This window comes from Antechinus flavipes, chromosome 4 (assembly GCF_016432865.1).
Source record: "Antechinus flavipes isolate AdamAnt ecotype Samford, QLD, Australia chromosome 4, AdamAnt_v2, whole genome shotgun sequence".
Lineage (NCBI taxonomy): Eukaryota > Metazoa > Chordata > Mammalia > Dasyuromorphia > Dasyuridae > Antechinus > Antechinus flavipes.
In genome coordinates, this window is record NC_067401.1 from 200079350 (window position 1) to 200100953 (window position 21604).

At 35.7% G+C, this 21604-nt stretch overlaps 1 protein-coding gene across 7 annotated transcripts in view; it reads right to left on the reverse strand.

Moving 5' to 3' along the window:
* KIF6 (kinesin family member 6) overlaps positions 1 to 21604 on the reverse strand; it is a 463312-nt gene that overhangs the window by 126154 nt on the left and 315554 nt on the right. For all 7 annotated transcript variants that reach the window (XM_051996888.1, XM_051996884.1, XM_051996886.1 and 4 more), the window contains exon 14: positions 2337 to 2445. In XM_051996888.1, coding sequence (XP_051852848.1) covers positions 2337 to 2445 — 109 coding nt within the window. The remainder of the gene's footprint in view (positions 1 to 2336; positions 2446 to 21604) is intronic.

Sequence of the window (21604 nt, forward strand, 5' to 3'; positions counted from 1 at the left end):
GGGAAGCAACAAACTGGGAAAACATTTTCACAGTTAAAGGTTCTGATAAAGGCCTCATTTCCAAAATATATAGAGAACTGACTCAAATTTATAAGAAATCAAGCCATTCTCCAATTGATAAATGGTCAAAGGATATGAACAGACAATTTTCAGAGGATGAGATTGAAACTATTACCACTCATATGAAAGAGTGTTCCAAATCATTATTGATCAGAGAAATGCAAATTAAGACAACTCTGAGATACCACTACACACCTGTCAGATTGGCTAAGATGACAGGAAAAAATAATGATGAATGTTGGAGGGGATGCGGGAAAACTGGGACACTAATGCATTGTTGGTGGAGTTGTGAACGAATCCAACCATTCTGGAGAGCAATCTGGAATTATGCCCAAAAAATTATCAAAATGTGCATATCCTTTGATCCAGCAGTGTTTCTATTGGGCTTATATCCCAAAGAAATACTAAAGAAGGGAAAGGGACCTGTATGTGCCAAAATGTTTGTAGCAGCCCTGTTTGTAGTGGCTAGAAACTGGAAAATGAATGGATGCCCATCAATTGGAGAATGGCTGGGTAAATTGTGGTATATGAATGTTATGGAATATTATTGTTCTGTAAGAAATGACCAGCAGGATGAATACAGAGAGGCTTGGAGAGACCTACATGAACTGATGCTAAGTGAAATGAGCAGAACCAGGAGATCATTATACACTTCGACAACGATATTGTATGAGGACATATTTTGATGGAAGTGGATTTCTTTGACAAAGAGACCTGAGTTTCAATTGATAAATGACGGACAAAAGCAGCTACACCCAAAGAAAGAACACTGGGAAACGAATGTGAACTATCTGCATTTTTGTTTCTCTTCCCGGATTATTTATACCTTCTGAATCCAATTCTCCCTATGCAACAAGAGAACTGTTCGGTTCTGCAAACATATATTGTATCTAGGATATACTGCAACATATCCAACATATAAAGGACTGCTTGCCATCTAGGGGAGGGGGTGGAGGGAGGGAGGGGAAAAAAAATCGGAACAGAAATGAGTGTAAATATAATGTAATTATTAAATAAAAAAATTAAAAAAAAAAAAAAAAAAAAACAACGATAAAAAAAAAAAAAAAAAAAAAAAAAAAAAAAAAAAAAAAAAAAAAAAAAAAAAAAAGGAAATAAGAAAGTCTATAGTCTCTTTAAAGCTCCTTTCCTTTGTCAACCATTCTATAGTCTCATGCTTCACAATGCAAGGCCCGCATTGATGAATTTGATTAAAATTTTCTTCCATAGCATACACTTTTGTCTGGGAAGCTTTTAAACATTCAGATCTGATCTCTCCATTGGATAATACATCTATTTTTATGGCTTTAACTATTACTTATGACTCTCAAATCTTTCTTTCTTTGTATTTCTACTCTAATCCTTTCAAATGAGTGTCAGTCTTCTATATTCAACTCCATATTAAATTTCTTACTTGCATATCTTACAAATTTAGCATAACTAAAACTGTCTTCCCCAAACCGATTTCATGTTTCATCTTCAATCAATCATTCATTCAATAAGAGCTAGAAGTTTACAAAATGATTTACAAATATCCCATTTTATCTTTACAACAACTCTGGGAGGTAGATACTATTATCCGCATTTTAAAGATGAAGAAACTGAGGCAGACAGGTTAAATTACTAAGTGACAAGGATCACATGACTAGCTTGATTTTGAACTCATATCTTTCTGACTCCAGTTAAGCACCCATTGTACCCCTTATTTTTACTTATTAGGCCCTAGAACCATCATTTTCCCTAATCACTTAGGCTCATTTTTCTCCATCATTCATATTCATTGAGTTTGAGAAATATTTCCATTTCTTTCCATTGCTATCATCAACCCCTTAATCCAAGCCTCCATCTACCTCTCATCAGGATCACCAGTCACTCAGTGAATGATTTAAATCATTTTATGATATTTGATATATTTCAGTATTCTGTGATTGTTCAAACCTAACTTTCATACCTGGGTTTAGTCAACCAGTTCCCTTTCTCCAGTATTTCCTCAGCATCTATCTGGTAGATACCTTGCCCTCTACTACATGGTAAGTAGATATAAAAGCAGAATTGCATGTTAACATGACCCTTGACTTCAATTACCTTAAAATTTTACTGAAGGAGATAAAGATCAAACATGTGAATATGAAATTATTAGAGAACAGTATAAGACAATATTGATTATGTCAAATTCTCCTTATTGGGCTATGCAGATTAGGAAAAATACAATTATATGTTTCATTGTACCAAGAATGTCTGGGTCTGGGAGGAGAAATGAGTTGCAAAGTTTGTCTTACCTCTGTCTCAAAACCTGTTTGTTGTCTTCGATTGTAACATTATCAGCATGATCCTGCTTGAAGATTTCAAAAGCCTCCTGGCGTCCCAATGACATCTCTTCTTTCTTTACTGTTTGGGGATACATTAAGATTTCTTTAGGCCCAAGGAGAGAGTAATATGGCAAGTTAGGACAAACTAAATGGCTCTAAGACACCTGCTGTCATAAGTCTACAAATAAAACTTGGGGTTCCTGGATCTTTCTAGCCAAACCCATGTCTAGATGAAGAAGCAACTTCAGTGGGTATATATATGTATGTATATATATACATACAAAGAGAGAGACAGAGAGACAGAGAGAGAGAGAGACAGAGAGAGAGAGAGGGAAAGAGACAGAGACAGACAGAGAGAAATAGAGAGAGAGGGACAGAGGGAGACAGAGAGAGAGAGACAGAGACAGAGACAGAGACAGAGACAGAGAGAAATAGAGAGAGAATGACCTCTCTTGAGGGCGAGGACTATTCACTGTTTTCTGTTGTTTCTCCAGCACTTAGTCCAGAGTCTGGCTCTATAAATGCTTACTGATTGATCTTTTGTACTAACTACATTTTTATTTGCTCTTAGTTAGAGAAACAATATGCAATATGACCATAACAAAAACCAAAATTTTAAACATTAGGGAGAAAGAAACATCTAAAAAATAAGTCTTCATTTCCATTTAGTGCCAAGTCTTACTTCATCCCTCCCTCTCATTTTCCTTACATGCCCTAATCCTGGTTTCCTATTACTTACTCTGTACATTTCCAGGCAAATGGTAGGAAAATAAATGGTCATTAAAATAGAAATTTGAGTGGGAGACTAAATAACTAAACATTTTTTAATCACTTACTATGTGCCAGGCACTGAGCTAAGTGCTTGGGATACAAATGGGATACAAATGCAGAAAAAGAAAACCTCTCTTTCAACTGACAATATAATGGGGGAAGACAATAAAAGGGGGCTGAAAAGGGGGGGAGGCACAGGAGAGAAGGCATTTATATAATGGGGTTTGATTCAAAGCAATACAGCTAGATGGTAAGTGAAGAAATAGTTAGCTTGGAAACACCCTTTAAATGGAAGCTTTGGGAGAAGTTCTTTGCTCCATCCTCCAGTCCTCCCCATCACAGGAGAACTAAGATAATTAAGTAGCAAAGCATTGCAATCTTGCAGACTGATGAGTTTTGTTATGATGAGGCTTCTCTAGGCCTGCTTCAGTCCAAAGGAATGCAGCTGGGTAGTGAGAGAAATATTATTTCCCTCTTGTATAATAACTAGTTATTGAATTAGGACCATGGTTCTCTCCCTTTTCTACTTAAATCATCCAGAATTCAACCAGTGTGGGAAATTTTGGGCAAAGAATAAAACAAGCTAAGATATAATTAAAGACAGTAAAGACATTCTAAGTTTAAGTGAATGGGTGGATTCTTGCTCATTGTATTTACTCAAATAGGTCTGGGAAAATGTGGATTCTCCTTTTTGTCAGATGTTGATAATGGAAATTGATAAATCGTTGACCAAGATTTGGGTACTCAGTGTTACATGCCCCAAACCCTCATTGGAATAAATCTACTTTTCATTATAATATTTGTTTTTATTAATTGTTAACCAATCAGAGTTGACTGCCATCCTCAAGAACACCTCTTCCAAGGGCATATAAACGTTGAACTCACCATCATGAGTCTTCTTTGGTCAAAGAGAGATAGCCAAGTGACTATTCCTTTTATTGATTAAACCCTAGCATTTTTTTTTGGGCTGAGGCAATTGGGGTTAAGTGACTTGCCCAGGGTCATACAACTAGAAAGTGTTAATTGTTTGAGACCAGATTTGAACTCAGGTCCTCCCAACTTCAGAGCTGGTGCTCTATCTACTGTACCTCCTAGCTGCCCTAACACTACCATTTTTAATAAAATGATTACCTAGAAACTATGTTTCTCAAACTTTTTAAATGTCACAGTGGGAAATGAGATTATAAATTGAAAATGTGCTCTCAGAGTCTTTTATAACTATTGATACCCTCATATTCTATCTATTTACCCTCAAATCTTGATTTAATATTTAATTTGATCCTTAGAAACTATGGTCAATGAGAACTGATAGTTTTCACTACCAGCAATTGTGCTCACAGCAGAAAGATACAAGTTTAGTCCTTTCCTGAAGAATAAATCATAAAAGAGTCCCAGGGATTATTTAGAAGTCAGAGCTTCAGGCCAATATAGAGTTAAAGGAATTTTTACAATTGTGTGAAATGTTTAAATCACCTGTATTCATCAGTCCTCATCAATTTATTTTTGGACTATTGAAATGGCACATCTGGCTGGTCCTTCTGCCACAAGTACAAGTCTGTACCCATTCCAGGCCACTCTTTTGCCAAAAGGACAATCCCCAAAGCCCAGCTCTGACTACGTTACCCCTCTATTCAATAGATTTCATGGGTTATCACCTGCAGGATCAAATATAAAATTTCCAGTCTTCCAACTCAGGAATACAAGCCTCCTTGCTGTTTGTTGCAGAGACACCCCACCTTCAGGCATTTTCACCAACAGTCTCTGGTGCCTGGAATTCTGTCTATCCTCATCTCCCTAGCTTTCTTCAAGTATAATTTATAATTTCACCTTCAAGAAGAAGTCTTTCTAATCTCCCTTACTGCTGAGGCTTTCTCTCTGTTGATTATCTCCAGTTTATCCTATATGTAGCTTTTTTGTACAAAGCTGTTCATATGCTGTCTCCTTTATTAGATTTTGAGATTTTTTTAGAGAAGGGATTATCTTTTGCCTTTCTTTGAATCTCCAGCATTTAGAACAGTGCCTGGAAAATAGTAGGTGCTTAATAAATGTTTATTGGCTGACTGAATCCTTGAGGATGTTCCTGTAGCATTATCTTCTCTAGCAATATCAATGTCCTCTCCCAAGGAAAAAGCCAGGTCTGGTATGAGACAGCTTAAAAATTGTGGCTAGAGTGGTATTTAGCAATAGAATCTGTCCTGATTACCTGAAGGAGTGGGAATCAAAAGTCTCGTTGGTGACACTCTGGGACTCTACCAAGCAGCTTTCAAACAGAACAAAAATTATTATGCCCCTCCCCTGGAAAAAAGAAAGATATCCTCTCACATCATGTCTGCTTCTGGGTAAGACAGCTGAATGTGCCCATCTGACAACAATTTAATGATTATCATTGATAAAAATAGCACCATGAAGAATGTCTGAATGGTGAAACACACAAAGACACTCCACCCTCTTTCAATGAGAAGCAAACAGACAATGATTATACAGCCTTCACATCTGTACCACATACTCAAGGAGGGGGTGAACATGAGGAACGGTTTTGTAAGCACTGGAAGAATAGGTCACAGTAGAGAAACACTGAATAGCCAGTGTGTTCAGAGTATTTAATTTAAAGACCACTTTAGATCATAGGTCATCACCATTCCCTTTCCCAAGACTAGTTCCTCTTTGCAATATGTTTCTAGTTTACCCAAACAATGTACAATTTATTCCCTAAAGTAGAAGATTGAGGGAATAACTCCTTCCAGAATAGAAGGTGAAAGGAAAAGCTCACTCTGGGAGGGCTTTGAGAAAGAGAAGAGGTCCTATGAAATCAAGTTGGAACCTAAGTGAGGGGTCACCAAATTGCTTCTCACAGTTACAAAGGAGAAGGCTTATCAAATGTTTCTCCTGAGTTTTGGGGTAGGTGTCCTTTATTAATTAAATGAACTTATAAGGTATGCACATGTCTTGAAGGTATGTACAAGTCTTGAGTACTTGGTTTTGAAAATATGTCTAAGATTTTTCAATCTATATACTACTTAATCAAATAGTATACCTGATTATTAATCAAGTAGTCGATAATAGTCAATAAATTATAAGCACAATATGATCTGGTATTCTCTGCACCTTTCAGTCAGTTATGTGACTCTAAGGAAGAGGTCTGTTGTAGAATTAACATTTGCAAGTCTGTTTGTTTTCTTCTTCCCACCTTTTTAAAAGATGTCTACATGGAGGTTACATAAAAACTATGTAAATATGAGAGCGTAGGCATATGGGTCAGTGGTCGCTAATATGATTTTGATCCTCCATTTTGGAAATATTAATACCCAGGATTTTCCCTCTAATTGTTTTGGTATTACTGCCTTTTTTAGATAGTATGAAATCTGTGTATTGATCTGGTCCAACTGCTCTGAGTTCGTTACTTCCCCTGTCTCATATAAAACAATGGGGACTGTGAGTTTGGAGTTCCAATGTAGCAACTTTCTCTCACAAAGAACTAGTCTATGTTTTGTTAGCTGTGAGTAGCCCTAGCCCAGTGGTCCTTAAGTTAGTCAAGTAGGGGTATTTTGGGAAAGAAAATTGGTTTTGTCTTTAGCCATTTTCTCATTTAGTCCCACAATTTCTTCCTTGGCATTCATATTTGGAGCTTCAATTCTCACAGCCTTACATGGGAAACCTGTTGTTGAATGCACTGTCAAACTAAAATTTAATAGGCTCAAAACTAAATTTATCTTTCTTCACCAAACTTGCTCCTCTTTCTGGTTTTTCTTTTTCTATGATTGAAACCACCATTTTTCACCAGTAACATTCACTTACGATCAAAAGATTAACATTATTTTGATCCTTCTACATCCAATTAGTTGTCAGTGTAAATTTCAGTATATCTTTCACATTTGATCCTCCTTTTTTATCCTTACTGCCATATGGACTCTTCTTACCCTCATCACCTCTTATCTGACTGGCCTCTAAATAAGTCTCCTCACTTCCTACTCTCTTCCAATTCATTATACACATAATTTATGTCGTTATAGACTTGAATGATTACTTATAGATCACCAGACTTCATCACAGTCAAAAGTGCTCAGTCACAGGGTAAGGGTTGCAAAGTTGAGCAGATTAATTTCCCCATGTACTGGAGTCATATATAATAAAGGTATAGCATGGGGTGTGCTAGTCCAGGTGAAGAATCAATGCTCCAGTTAAATTGAACTACTCAGGCAGAGCCAAGATGATAGAAAAAAGGCAGGAACTCACCTGAAACTCTCCCAAATTCTTTTCCAAATATTTTAAAATAACATCTCAAATTAATTCTGGAGCAGCAGAATTCACAAAAGGATGTATGAAGCAATTTATTTCTCTATAAGACAACTTAAAATAATAATAGGAAAGCTGTATCTTTTTTTGGGAAGAGTAGGGTACAGTCCAGAGCAGGCAATATCCAGGCAAGACAGCAACATACCTCATCTCAGAAAGCTAGCAGTAGGCCTTGGCTGCCTTGGCAGCTAGAACTCTCAGCCCACCAATGGGAAGGAGATCAAATAACTGATCAAGTTATTATGGGGCTTTATTTGCTGGCACTTGGTACAAAACTCTATGGTAGGGGTCCTCAAACTATGGCCCCGGGCCAGATGTGACAGCTGAGGATGTTTCTTCCCCTCACCCAGGGCTATGAAGTTTCTTTATTTAAAGGCCCACAAAACAAAGTTTTTGTTTTTACTATAGTCTGGCCCTCCAACAGTCTGAGGGACAGGGAACTGGCCCCCTATTTAAAAAGTTTGAGGACCCCTGGACGATACATATAGATAGGTTTTGGATGAAGTGATCAAAACTTACCTATACTCATATGAAAAAATGCCCTAAATTACTAGTGATTAGAGAAATGCAAACTAAAACAACTCTGAAGTATGACTTCCCATCTATCAGATTGGCCAATAAGACAGAAAATGAAAATGACAATTGTTGGAGAGGATGTGGGGAAAATGGGACACTAATGTACTATTAGTGTTATTATGAACCAATTCAGGCAGTCTAGAAAGCAATATGGATCTATATCCAAAGGGCAATAAAATTATGCATACCCTTTGATCTAATAGTACCTTACTAGGTTTGTATCTCAAAGACATTTTAAAAAGTGTGTGTGGGGGGAAGGGCCTGTATGTACAAACATATATAAAGCAGCTCTTTTTTGTGGTGGCAAAAGAATTGGAATTGCCCATCAATTGGGAAATGGTTGAATAAGTGTGTTAAATAATTGTGATGATATACTACTATTGTGTTATAAGAAATGATAAGAAGGATGCTCTGGAAAGGAAATAAAAGAAGAAAAAAAGAATGAAACCTGGAAAGACTTATGTGAACTAATGCAGAGTGAAATGAGCAGCATCTGGAGAATATTGTATACAGTAACAGCAATATTGTACAATGTTTAACTGTGAATGCCTTAGTTATTTTCAGCAATACAATGATTCAAGACAATCCCAAAGGACTTAAGATGAAAAATTCTATCCATCCGAGGCTTACTTTTAAAAAACCTTCTTTTTCTTCTTAATTTTTTTTGTTGATGTTTTCTTTCATAATGTGGATAACATGGAAATATTGTATAACCTATATAAGATTGTTTGTGTTCTGAAACGGGGTTTAGAGGATGGAGGAAGACAGAGAAGGAGAGAGAGAATGTGAAATTCTTAAAAATAAAAAAAGAATGTTAAACTTGTTTTTACATGTAATTGGGAAAAATAAAATAAAATTTAAAAAGTAATTTTTAAACCCCCTTTTCCAACCCTAATATGTCCTTTGCAGTCCTGAATCCCTACTTTTGCTTAAATTATCATTCTCTGTGCCTGGAATACAAGAGCATCCTCTTTAGCCCTCATTTTTATCTGTTGAATATCATGTGCGCATATGCTCACACATTTCTTATGAAAGGAAGTACCAGCTTGGAAATGGGGAATAGAGGCCAGATGATGAACTATAATTTGAGAATAACTGTCCTTGTAGGAGGTGTTTGCTGACCTCCCCACCACACCAAGATTTTTTTTGAGAGAATTTGGAAGGGAAGGATAATGCAAACACTGTGTATGTTACACATCAGGTAAAAACTTTCAGGAAAGAGCTTTCTAAGCACTATTGATGGGAGGAGACAGCATACATAATAGGGAACATAGTCAAAGAAAATCAGGGTTATTAGATGAGACCAGGAGAATGCTTTAACTCAGGTTATCTTCTTCTTATTCTTCTGAGTTCACATTTACCATTCCTGCCTACTCTTTACACCTTTCGCTCTCGGAACAATAATTCTAACAATATTATCATTGATTATGGAAAGGGCATATCAATTAACTGTTCTATCATTCCTATCATACCTGTAATTTCCAAGACCAGAATATCCTTCTCTATCAGAGGTCTTCTGCGAAAATGTAAGCTCCTTGAGGGCAAGGACTTTTTCTTTTTTGTTTTTGTATTCTCCATGCTCAGTAGAGTGTGTGACATAGAGACCACTTAATAAATGCTTTTTAAATATTCATTTTATAGAGCAGCAAGGTGGCACAGTGGGTAGAGCACCAGTCCTGAAGTCAGGAGGAGCTGAGTTCAAATTTGCTCTCAGGCACTTAATACTTCCTAGCTGTGTGACCCTTGGCAAATCATTTAACCCCAATTGCCTCAGCAAAGAAAAAAAAATCATTTTATTTACACACAAAAGAAAGTTGGCACCCTCAAGAGCTTACTTACAAATACTTACAAAACATATTCAAGTTAATTTGTTTTGAGGAAGAAGTAGTAACTGGGGTATCCAAAAGGTCTTGTGTGAAAGTGGTGTTTGATATTTTGTTTCTCTTTTTTTCTTGTGCAGCACGATAATTGTATAAATATGCGTACATATATTGGATTTAACATATATTTCTACCATGTTTAACATATATTGGACTACTTGCCTTCTAGGGGAAGGTGGGGAATGGGGGTGATTTGGAACACAGGGTTTTGCAAGGGCTAATGTTGAAGAAATGCATATATTAAAAAAAAACTTTAATTAAAAAAAAAAAGAAAGCAAAGTCTCATGAGAGACGTGGGTGAAGAGGAAAAGCATTGCAGGTATGGAGGGCACCCTGTACAGAGGCATGGAGATAGTAGGTGGAGTGTCACATCAAGGAACAACAAGAAGGGCAGTTTGGTTGGGCTCAAAGAGTTCACGAGGAAGAGTAATTCATAAAGCTGGGAAAATTAGTTGAAACCAGATTGAAGGGCTCCACAAGGGTTTTTAAAGACCAACCAGAAGAGGTTGTGTTTTGTCCTAGAAGCTTCTTGACCAGGAAAGTGAAATGGTCAAACCTGTTCTCTAGGAACAACAGGGCAACTCTACAGAGCATAGAATAGAGAGGGGAGAAACCTGGGGTGAAGAGACCCATTAGGAGAGTACTGTACCTCAGGTGAGAGGGAACAAGGATCTGAACAAGGGTGATGTTCATGCGAGCAGAAAGAATGGGATGGTTATAAGAAATGTGCTGGAAGATTTGACAAAATTTGGCAACATGGTGAGAGGAGAGCAAGGGAGTGGGAAATGATTGTGAAATTAAGAGACTGGAAGGATGGTTGTGCTATTGATAGAAGTTAGGGAGAGAGGATGGTTTCAGGTGAAAGAAAATGAAATCCACTCTGGATTGAGTTTGAGATGTCAGCTAAATATCTGGTTCAATAGGCAGCTGATGAAGAGATTATATAGCTCAGGAGACCTCTAGAGTTATAGAGTTGTAAACCATCTTGAGGCAAACATTGGTATATCTATATATCTAATCTAAATCATTTGAAAATATGAAGTGTGAAGAAAGAATTATGCCAATATTACTGTCTTAAACAGATTAAGAAATTGTTATGCAGATCATGACTAGAGAATTATTCTTTTTATTTTTATTATTCTGCCCCAATCAAATGCTGACTTAAGCACTCACTGGGGCATACCATAGCAGCCATTAGAAGGATGTATAAATGCAAGAAGCCTGCTCTTGAAGAGCTTGCAAAAGTATTGAAAAATAGCATGTCTTTATCATTGCACTTTCCACAATCCCTATCATAGCTCCTTGTACCTAGTTCATGCTAAGTAAATACTTATCTAATGAATATGAAATTTCCTGATAAGTAAGGTTATTCCAAAAATTGATGGTGAAGAGTTGTTTGAAGATATTAGGACTCCAAAGAAAATCCAAAGAATGAGAAATAAACATTTAGATGCGGTTTCATTTCAAATAATAATTGTTAAATATTTCCAGGAGTGAGTCTGGGAAGTGGTATAGATCTAGGGAAAATAAAGAAAAAGAAAAGAAATGAAACTTCCCCTTTCAAAGGATAGTGCTAGTAAGACAGGAAAATGGGTTTTACTAGAAATTTAACTGATGATTAAATAGTAACTCTTGGTTTTGACAAATCTATATTTAGTTCCCAGTGACTTTCCAGGACAATTATTCAGAATAGATGGGATCAGCTTTAACTTGATAAAGTAAATTTTCATGTGTTCAGAATGGTGAAGAATGGCATTACATGAACATTTTGCTCAAATAACATCATTAATCGCCACTAGTCTATGAATTAAAATGTAGTATGAAAACTAGAATGAAAGAATTTAATAAAAAAGAAGGCTTTTTAGATCTTGAAGTGCTTCTAAGTCTTTATAATTATGAATAAAGTATTCTGATTTGAGTTCACTGGCTCTTTGGATTCTAAATAAATGGTTATCTCTCTAGTTATCTTCCTAACTATAAGCCTGAGGGTTAAATATAAGTGGCTCATATTGAGCAAAACTAGGCATAATTTGGGGGTTGTGGAGAGGAGCAAGGGATATGTAATTTGAAAGATTTTTCCAGCTACCCCATTTCTGTTGAGTGAAATTGTAGGTAGGTGGGCATAAGAGGGACAGCTCATTTTATATAGTTCTGATATATATCTTCCATTTCCATTTTCATCGCATTTTTGATTATTTTCATAACTCCACTGCTTGTTTCTCTCCCTTCCTGCCATTTGATTCTATTGTATTTGGAGCTCATTTCTAATTCAGTAGGGACTGGATGAATCAAAAGCCTGTATTAAGGTTACTAGGAGAAGTATTAATAATCTTAGATATGCAGATGATAGCACTCTGACAGCAGAGAGTGAAGAATTAAGACACCTTTTGATAAAGGTGAAAGAGGAGAGTGTAAAACTTGGTTTGAAGCATCAAAACAAACAAACAAACAAAAAACATTCTTGGCAATTTGGTCCCATCACTTCCTGGCAAACAAAAGGAGAAGAAATGGAAGCAATGTCAGATTTTATGCTCTTGGGCTTAACAATCTCTGTAGATATTGACTGCAGCCATGTAATTAAAAGATGCTTGATCCTTGGAAGGAGAGCTATGGCAAATCTGGGCACCATACTTATAAGCATAAACATCACCTTGCCAAAAAAGTTCTGTATAGTCAAAGCTATGTTTTTTTCCAGTAGCAGTGTATGGTTGTAAGAGCTAGACCATAAGGACAGCTGAGAGCCCCATGATTGATACTTTTAAACTGTGGTGCTGCAGAAGACTTTGGAGAAGCAAGGATAGCACGAAGATCAAATCAGGTAAGTGATAACTACCTGAAGAAATTAATGTAGGATACTCACTGGAAAGTCAAATACTCAAAGTGAAACTCCTTTTTCTCTATAATGAGAAGATGGGACTCATGGAATAAGACTGATGTTGGGAAAGATGAAAGGCAAAAGTGGAAGGGGACAGCAGAGAACGAGATGGATAGAAAGTGTCATAAAAAAAATGAACATGACTTCAAGTGGAGAATAGAAGGACCTGAAATGTTGAGGTCCATGAAGTCAAGAAGAGGTAGTCATGACTAAATGACTGAAGGACAACAATGATGATGACAGGGACATTTTGGATTCTACTTGCATCCTCTAATATAATGGTCCACTATTTTAATTTGGAAGAAGTAGAAAATTTAATGAGAAAACTTCTGACAAACTCTCCATTGCTTTTGCCTTCTGATGGCTTATATATAAGATGTGCCTCATAAATGACAAGCTCTTGACCATAAATATACATTATTTATACACAAAAGGCCAGAACAGACCTGACAACAAAATTTTAAAAAGATAATTTGAAATCTTGCTTGCTTAATCAATTACCTAACAGTTCAACTTTATTAATCCCACATGCATACTTGGTGAGTCAAGGAAGCCTGGGTTTTGTCATTAACAAGCTATGTGACTTGGGGCAAAAGAGGGAGCTTCAGTGCTTTCACTTATCAAATGAGAATATCTTATTGCAATGCTAATTGGTAGTCAATAGTTAGAATACTTAGTTTGTGTGATGAAATTAAAACAGACCTACAGTGTAACTGCAGAGATGCTTATAAAAGGGGAGAAAATAAAGCAACTTTATAGGAAGTAATAATCCTACTCTTCATTCAATTTTACTCTCACATGCCCACTTGACATCTTTCAGCAGAAGGAATCTTAACATAAAGGCAGAAAAAGGGTAACTGTCTACATGGTGTGATTTGAGAAGTATTTCCCTAATGTCAAATAATTTCCCCCCACTTTCTATTATAGTACTTAAAATTCTGCACACTTATTTAGGTCTTAATGGCTTTTCATTCTTGTGTGGAAATCAATTGAAATGCGGATGGGAAGGAAAGTAGGGACCAGCTTTATCTATCATATTCTGGCATTCAGTAGAATCCTGAGCGCCTTTCCTGCTTTTGGTCCCTTTCCTTGGGGTCATTCCCACCTTGATTGATATACTGGAACTGAATCCACAGAAAGGAAGGGTCTTTTAGAAAAGCTTGTGAGCTTGTCCCTTTTAAAAATTAAAGGACAGGAACTTTTTAGCCCTGTCATGAAAGCAAGAACTTCACAATTCCAGTTTGTGAGTTGTGTGGAAAATATTTACAAGTCATATAGACATAATGACTCCTTCCAGCCTTAGACAGCTTTGTGGTAAAAATGTAGTCAACAAGCCTGCTCTTAGTTAACTTTCTGAAGTTGTTAGCTCAAAGCACCTCCTTCTTCATTTTATGGTGCTGGGATGCCCTTAGTCATTCTTACCTTGTTTGCTACCCTACTAAACCAGAAGTTCTTAAGTGTGTGTGTGTGTGTGTGTGTGTGTGTGTGTGTTTGTGTAACATAGATCCCTTTTGTAGTCTGATGAAATCCAGCAATTCCTTCTCATAAAAATTTTTGTAAATGCATACTAATTAAAATTAAAATGAAAATTAATTGAATTAAAATAAAGATGTAGTTTTATTCCACTCAAGTTCATTGATCTTGAATATATTTATGAACTGTACATTAACAATATATGCCTTAAGCCGGGGGTATCAAACATGCAGCCCAGGGACAACACTCCACTGCCAGAATTCCTGCAACACTTCTAAATGCAGTGAAACTAGATTAAAATGGAATTGGGAAGCATTTATGAAAAATAAAAATACAACAAAACAACTTTTTATTATATGATTTTCTAAATCAATATTCACCTGCTGGGATCCTTGTAAATGGTTCAATATCCCCTTTTCTATTTGAGTTTGCCATTACTGCTCCAAAAAAATACAAATCCTTGACTTTAGGTAACCCTCTTAAACAGAAGATCCTATGGAAATGAGTCCAAAAGAGGATAATTGGATAACTCACAATTCCTTCATATACTAGACACTGTTCTGAATGGAGGTAGGGGGAAAACAACATTTGCATATTCTTAAGGCTTGCTCTCTATCTCCTTTTTTTACCTGGGGCATGTACATATTTTTCTGATTGATTTTAAAGTTTATTTTAAGAAGCCCAGAATTTCAGAGTTGTCAAGAACCTCTCAGGCATTCTAGCCTAACACCTGGATAAGAATTCCTTCTTAAATGTACCTGACAAATGGTAATCCAGCTTTTGTTTGAAGATCTACATGAAAGGGGAATCTACCCAATAACTGTTAAAGTTTGCCATTTACTATATCTAATTATTAGGAAGTTTTTCCTTACATAGAAGAACTGTCTTTGACATCATATTTTCAAATTGCTCTGGAGCCAAGCATCTAATCTACATCTTCAGTAATTCTCCAATTGATAAATAATCAAAAGATATGATCAGGCAATTCAGAAGAAATTTGAAAAAAGTGTTCTAAATTATTATTGATTTAATACATACACTTAAAACAATTCTGAGTTGCGACCTCTTATTTATAAGACTAGCTAATATGACAGGAAAGGAAAATGACAAATATTGGAGGGGATGTGGGAAAACTGGCACAGTAATACACTGTTAGTAGAGTTGCAAACTGATCCAATCATTTGGGGAAAGCAATTTGAAACTATTATTAAACTGTGCATACCCTTTGATCCAATTATAGTCTTAATAGTTCTGTCTTCTAAAGAGATTACAGAAAAAGGAAAAATAGTTTCTTTATTCAAAAATAAAGCTACTCTTTGTGGTGGTAAAGAATTGGAAATGGCTGAACAAGATGTTGTTTATGATTTGTGATGGAATACTACTTTGCTATAAGAAATGATAAGCTTTTTGAGACAATAATATACACACTATTGGGTATGGAAATCTATTTTAGCCTACAGGAAAATAGAAGGGGAAGAGGATAGAAGAAGGGAAGAATGATAGAAGGGAGCACATTAGGGGAGGGGGCAGTCAGAAGGAAAACAGTTTTGAGGAGGGACAGGATGAAATGAGAAAGAGAATACAATAAATGGGACTAGGGAACATAGCAATAATTGAAAAAATGTAGGAATCTGGGAAAGTGGTGGAATAGGTCAGAAAATTTCTAGCTCTCCAGATTTTCCCCACAAACAGAAAATGTTTGCATTTTAGAATGAAAGTAGACTGGCAAAAAACAAAGAAGACTTAGGGCAAAATAGGGATCCTCCTGGGGTTTAATTGGTGTGAAGTGTAAACACCTGCAGGTTAGCTCTAGAGAAACAGAAAGTGGGGAACCCTAGAACTAGTTAGATTGGACCTAGCCTCAGCCAGAACCACAGGAACCTTCATCACCCTGAAGAGGTAGAATTGGAGGTCTGAATCTAGGAAGACTGAGAGAATCTCTATTGATTAGGAATACCAGGCCCAGCTGTGTTGTTGAAACATAGTCCTGGGAAAGAAGGAATCAGCACACCTGGTGAGTGCAAAAGCAGTAGAACAAGGAAGCTGTTGGCTACAGGAACTTGCAAGAGGTTGGAGCTTTTGGTTTGGGGCTTCAAGTCAGAGAGGAGAGCTGAAATGAAGCAAAAAGCATCATCCCCTCAAACCCAGGATTAGAAATGCTTACACTAATACTTCTCATTAAAAAAGTAAAACAAAAACAATAAGCAGAGAAGAAAGAACCCCACCCTGGGAAAATTACTATGGAAATAGGGAATACTGGGATTCATTTTTAGAGGACAGTGAAGTAAAAAACACCTCTTCTAACTAAAAGAGTAATGTTAAATAGCTACTTGTCCAAAAAGAACTTACAGAATTATTCAAAAAATACTTTAAAAATCAAATGCGAGATATTGAGGAACTAAAAACAAAAACCATCCAAAAAAAATCAATATTATTAAAAAAAGTTAACCAATTAGAAAAGGGAATCTAGAGTCTTAAAGAAGAAAATAATTCTTTAAAAATTAGATTTGAGATCACTATTTGTAAGGGTCCTTTGGAAAGGTCAGGCTGGAGCAGTTGAGATGGAGTCTCAAGGCCCCCGGATGTAATTGGAATTGAGTACTTAGGGACTTCCTTCGTGGGTAGGACCTCCAGCCATTGCGGGAATCCCAAAATCTTATTCTGAGAACTCAGTCAAGTTTGGGAGATAATCTTCATCATCGATTGGCTTGTGTCTATGACCTCATGGACTCGATATAAACTTGAGGAGGAAGGAAGCCATCCCCTTTTCACTCTTTTCACTTTTTTCCACCTGGAACTCGGCCTTGGAGAGAGATACTAAGGTATTACAGAAGGTCATAGAGAAAGGTGTAAACCATGTGAATAAAGTCTAAGCTTGTCTGCCAGAAACTCTCGGGTGCTCTGTTATGCTCATAACAGCGTTCATATGAGAGAGCAGCCAGAAGACTCTGAAAACCTCAAAATAGAGGTAAGACTTGATATTATATTTACCAGAGACCTCTCTGAGTGGGCCTAGGAATAAGGCCAGATTAGCGGTTATTGAGTACGGTCTCATTAACTATTGATCAGAGAAATGCAAATTAAGACAACTCTGAGATACCATTACATAGTTCTCAGATTGGCTAAGATGACAGGAAAAGATAATGATAAATGTTGGAGGGAATGTGGCAAAACTAGGACACTGGTGTATTGTTGGTGGAGTTGTGAATGGATCCAACCATTCTGGAGAGCAATTTGGGACTATGCGCAAAAAGTTATCAAACTGTGCATACCCTTTAACCCAGCAATGTTCCTACCAGGATTATATCCCAAAGAAATATTAAAGGAGGGAAAGGGACCCACATGTGCAAAAATGTTTATGGCAGCCCTTTTTTGTAGTTGCCAGAAACTGGTAACTGAGTGGATGCCCATGAATTGGACAATGGCTGAATAAGTTATGGTATATGAATGTTATGAATATTATTGTTCTGTGAGAAATGAACAGGATGATTTCAGAGAGTCCAAAAGATCATTATACACAGCAACAACAAGACTATACGATGATCAATTCTGATAGATATGGCTATCTTCAACAATGAGATGATTCAAACCAGTTCCAATTGTTCAGTGATGAAAAGAGCCATATACACCCATAGAGAGAACTGTGGGAACTGAGTGTGGAACATAACATAGCATTTTTATTTTACTTCTCAGGTTTTTTTTTCTTTCTAGATCCATTTTTTCTTGTGCAGCAAGATAGCTGTATAAATATGTATACATATATTGGATTTACACATTTTTTAAAACATATTTAACATGTATTGGACTACCTGCCATTTAGTGGAGGGGTGGAGGGAAGGAGAAGAAATTTGGAATAGAAAGTTTTGCAAGGGTCAGTGTTAAAAAAAAATTACCCATGCATATGTTTTGTAAATAAAAAGCCATAATAAAAAAGAAAGTATATAATAAAAACAATTAGCTTCAATTAAAAAAATAGATTTGGGCAAGAGAAAGCCAGTGAAACTATAAGACACCAAGAAATAACAAAACAAAATAAAAGAATGAAGACATAGAACAGAACATGAAATATCTTATAAGAAAAACAATAGATTTGGGGAAAAGACCAAGAGAAAACATAAGAATAATTGGATGATCTAAAACCTATCATCAAGAAAAGAACCATGACACAACAATGCGAGAAATAATCAAAGAAATTTGTCTTGGAGTGATAAAACACAAAGGGAAGGTAGAAAAAATCTTATCACTATCTCAAAGAGAGTCTTTGTGGAAAACACACGGGAATGTTATTACTAAATTTTGAAATCCCCAAATCAAAGAGAAAATTTTGCAAGAAACAACAAAAAACACCAATTAAAATACACTGGAGCTATAATAAATATTGTACAGGATTTATCAGCAGCCACAATTAAAGAACATAGGTCCTGGAATAATATATACCAACAATTAAATACAAATGAGTCAATATCTAAGATTAATTTCAAGGAACTTAACATGGACAGATTGTTTATGTTTTTTGCATGGAAATTTATATCATTTGTTTTAAATTGATATCAGTATTTGGGTACCTCAAAAGAAAGATTGGGGCATAGTTGAGTATGATCTGATCTTATTTTTTATTAAGGCTTTTTATTTTCAAAACATATGCATGGATAATTTTTCAATATTGACCCTTGCAAAACTTTGTGTTCCAAATTCTCCCTCCGCACCCCCTGCCCTTCACTAGATGTCAAGTAATCTAACATATGTTAAACATGTGCAATTCTTCTAATACACATTTCTATAATTGCCATGCTGCACAAGAAAAATCAGATCAAAAAGGAAAAAAAAATGAAAAAGAAAACAAAATACAAGGGAACTGGCCTCAATCATCTCACTGTTGAGAAGAGTCACATCCACCAGAATTGATCATCTTATAATTTTGCTGTTGATCTCCTGGTTCTACACATTTCATTTAGCATCAGTTCATGTAAGTCTCCCCAGGCCTCTCTAAAATCATCTTGCTGATCTTTTCTTATAGAACAATAATATTCTTTAACATTCATATAACATAACTTATTCAGCCTTTTCCAACTGATGGGCATCCACTCAGTTTCTAGTTTCTTGCCACTACAAAAAGGGCTGCCACAAACATTTTTGTACATGTAGGTGGTCCCTTTCTCTTCCTTAAGATCTCTTTGGGATACAAGACCAGTAGAAATACTGCTGGATCAAAGGATATGATAGCCTTTGGGCATTGTTCCAAATTGCTCTCCAGAATGGTTGAATCAGTTCACAATTCCCCCAATAATGCATCAGTGTCCCATTTTTCCCACATCCCCTCCAATATTCATCATTACCTTTCCCTGTCATCTTAGCCAATCTGACAGGTATGTAGTGGTATCTTAGAGCTGTCTTAATTTGCATTTTTCTGATGATCTAATCTTAAAAAGCAAAAGTCTAGGAAAGATTATAAAAAAGAAATTATTTTATATGAATGATGTGCAAAGAAAGAACTAACACAGAAGAATTAGGGGGGAGGAAAGGAGGGTTCATAGTTCTGAAAACCTACTCATCAGGAATAGGTAAATAGGGAACAGTATAAAGATATTTATATATTTATATGTATATCATGAAGGGAATGGCAAAATCTATAAAGAAATCAGGGGCAAGAGAATAGGATAAGGCAGAGTATAGAAGGATGTGTAAATTTGTGGCAGTAGGATTAGGTATGGAGATTAATGGGAAAGGGACAAAGGGCATGAATGGTGTCTCAAGGGTACAGAAAGATTGTAGATTAAAAGTAGTGAGATAAGGTATGTAGATTAATGGGAATGGGATAAAGAGGAAAGGAAAGAGTGGTGGGGGGAAAAAGATAAGAGAGGGATTCATGGGTTGGAGGAAGGGTTAAGTAAAAATAAGGAAAAGTAAGGAGCAAAAGACATAACAGAGAAAGGAAATAAAGAGATATATACAAACACTATAATAAGAGTAAAGAATATAATTTATTAAAATAAAAATATAGGGCTAGTATTCATTGATCTTAAACAAAATAAAATTTAAAGATTCAATCAGGAGAGAAATTTATAATGACAGCCATATAAATATTGTTTTATATTCATGTTTATGGGTAGATGTGTATATACGTATGAATGTATATATGTATGTCTAAGTACATGCAGGTATATATGCATTTATGTGTGTATATAGATATATGTATATATATGAGTGGGTGTGAATACACTCACACATATGTGTATATAAATATATCTCTGTTTAACTGTAGCTTGCTTGGAGGTGGTGAGGGGGATGAAAGGAGAAAAAAAGAATAAAGTAAAAAGTACACAGCAGAGAATAAAAGGATAATCTCCAAGGAAGCAAAGAAAAGATGGACACTCATGAATATAATTTCTTCTGTTATTATATATGCTTTCTTAAAATATAAATTTATTATTATATATTTTGAATCCTTCCCGATGTTCTGTTGGGCACATAAAAATGTTTTGTTTATCTTTCTTTTCTGTCTTTTTCCATTCTTTCTCCCCTTATTTTCTATTTAGTTCAATAAAAAAAATGAAAATGAAAAAATGAAAAAAATTTGAAGCAAGTTTCTCTGATAAAAGCCTTATTTCTTAAATATATAGAGAACTGAGTCAAATTTGTAAGAGAACCATTTCCCAATCGATAAATGATTAAAAGATAAGAACAATTTTCAGATGAAGTAATCAAAGATTGGCTTATAGGACAGAAAAGGAAAATGACAAATAGAAGGGATGTGGGAAAAATGAGACAGTAATACAATGCTGATGGAGTTGTGAACTGATTTAACCATTCTGGAAGCAATTTGGAACTGTGCCCAGAGGACTATAAAACCATGAATACCATTCTAACAATATCACTACTAGATCTGAATCCCAAGAGAGATAAAAAACAAAAAAGACAAAGGACGTAGGTATACAAAAATTTTTATACCATCTCTTTTCTGGGTACAAATAATAGGAAGCTGAGGGGATGACCATCAGTTGGAGAATAACTAAACAGATTGCGGCATGTGAATATAAAGGGATATTATTGTGCCATAAGAAATGATGAGGAGGAAATTCTCAGAAAAAAATCTGGAAAGACTTAAACGAGATGATACAAAGTGAAATTCAAAGTTGCAATATTGTAAGATGATCAGCTAAGAATGATAGTTATATCTCAGCAATATAATGATCCCCAAAGAAAGAAATGACGGTGTCTGAATATAAATTGAAGCAAATAAATAAATGACGATCAGGATGTTCTTAGAAAAACCTGGAAAGATTTACTTACCTTAATTAATAATGCAAAGTGAAATGAGCAGAATCATTACATTGTACACAGAAACAACTTTAATGTATGAAGAATGCCTT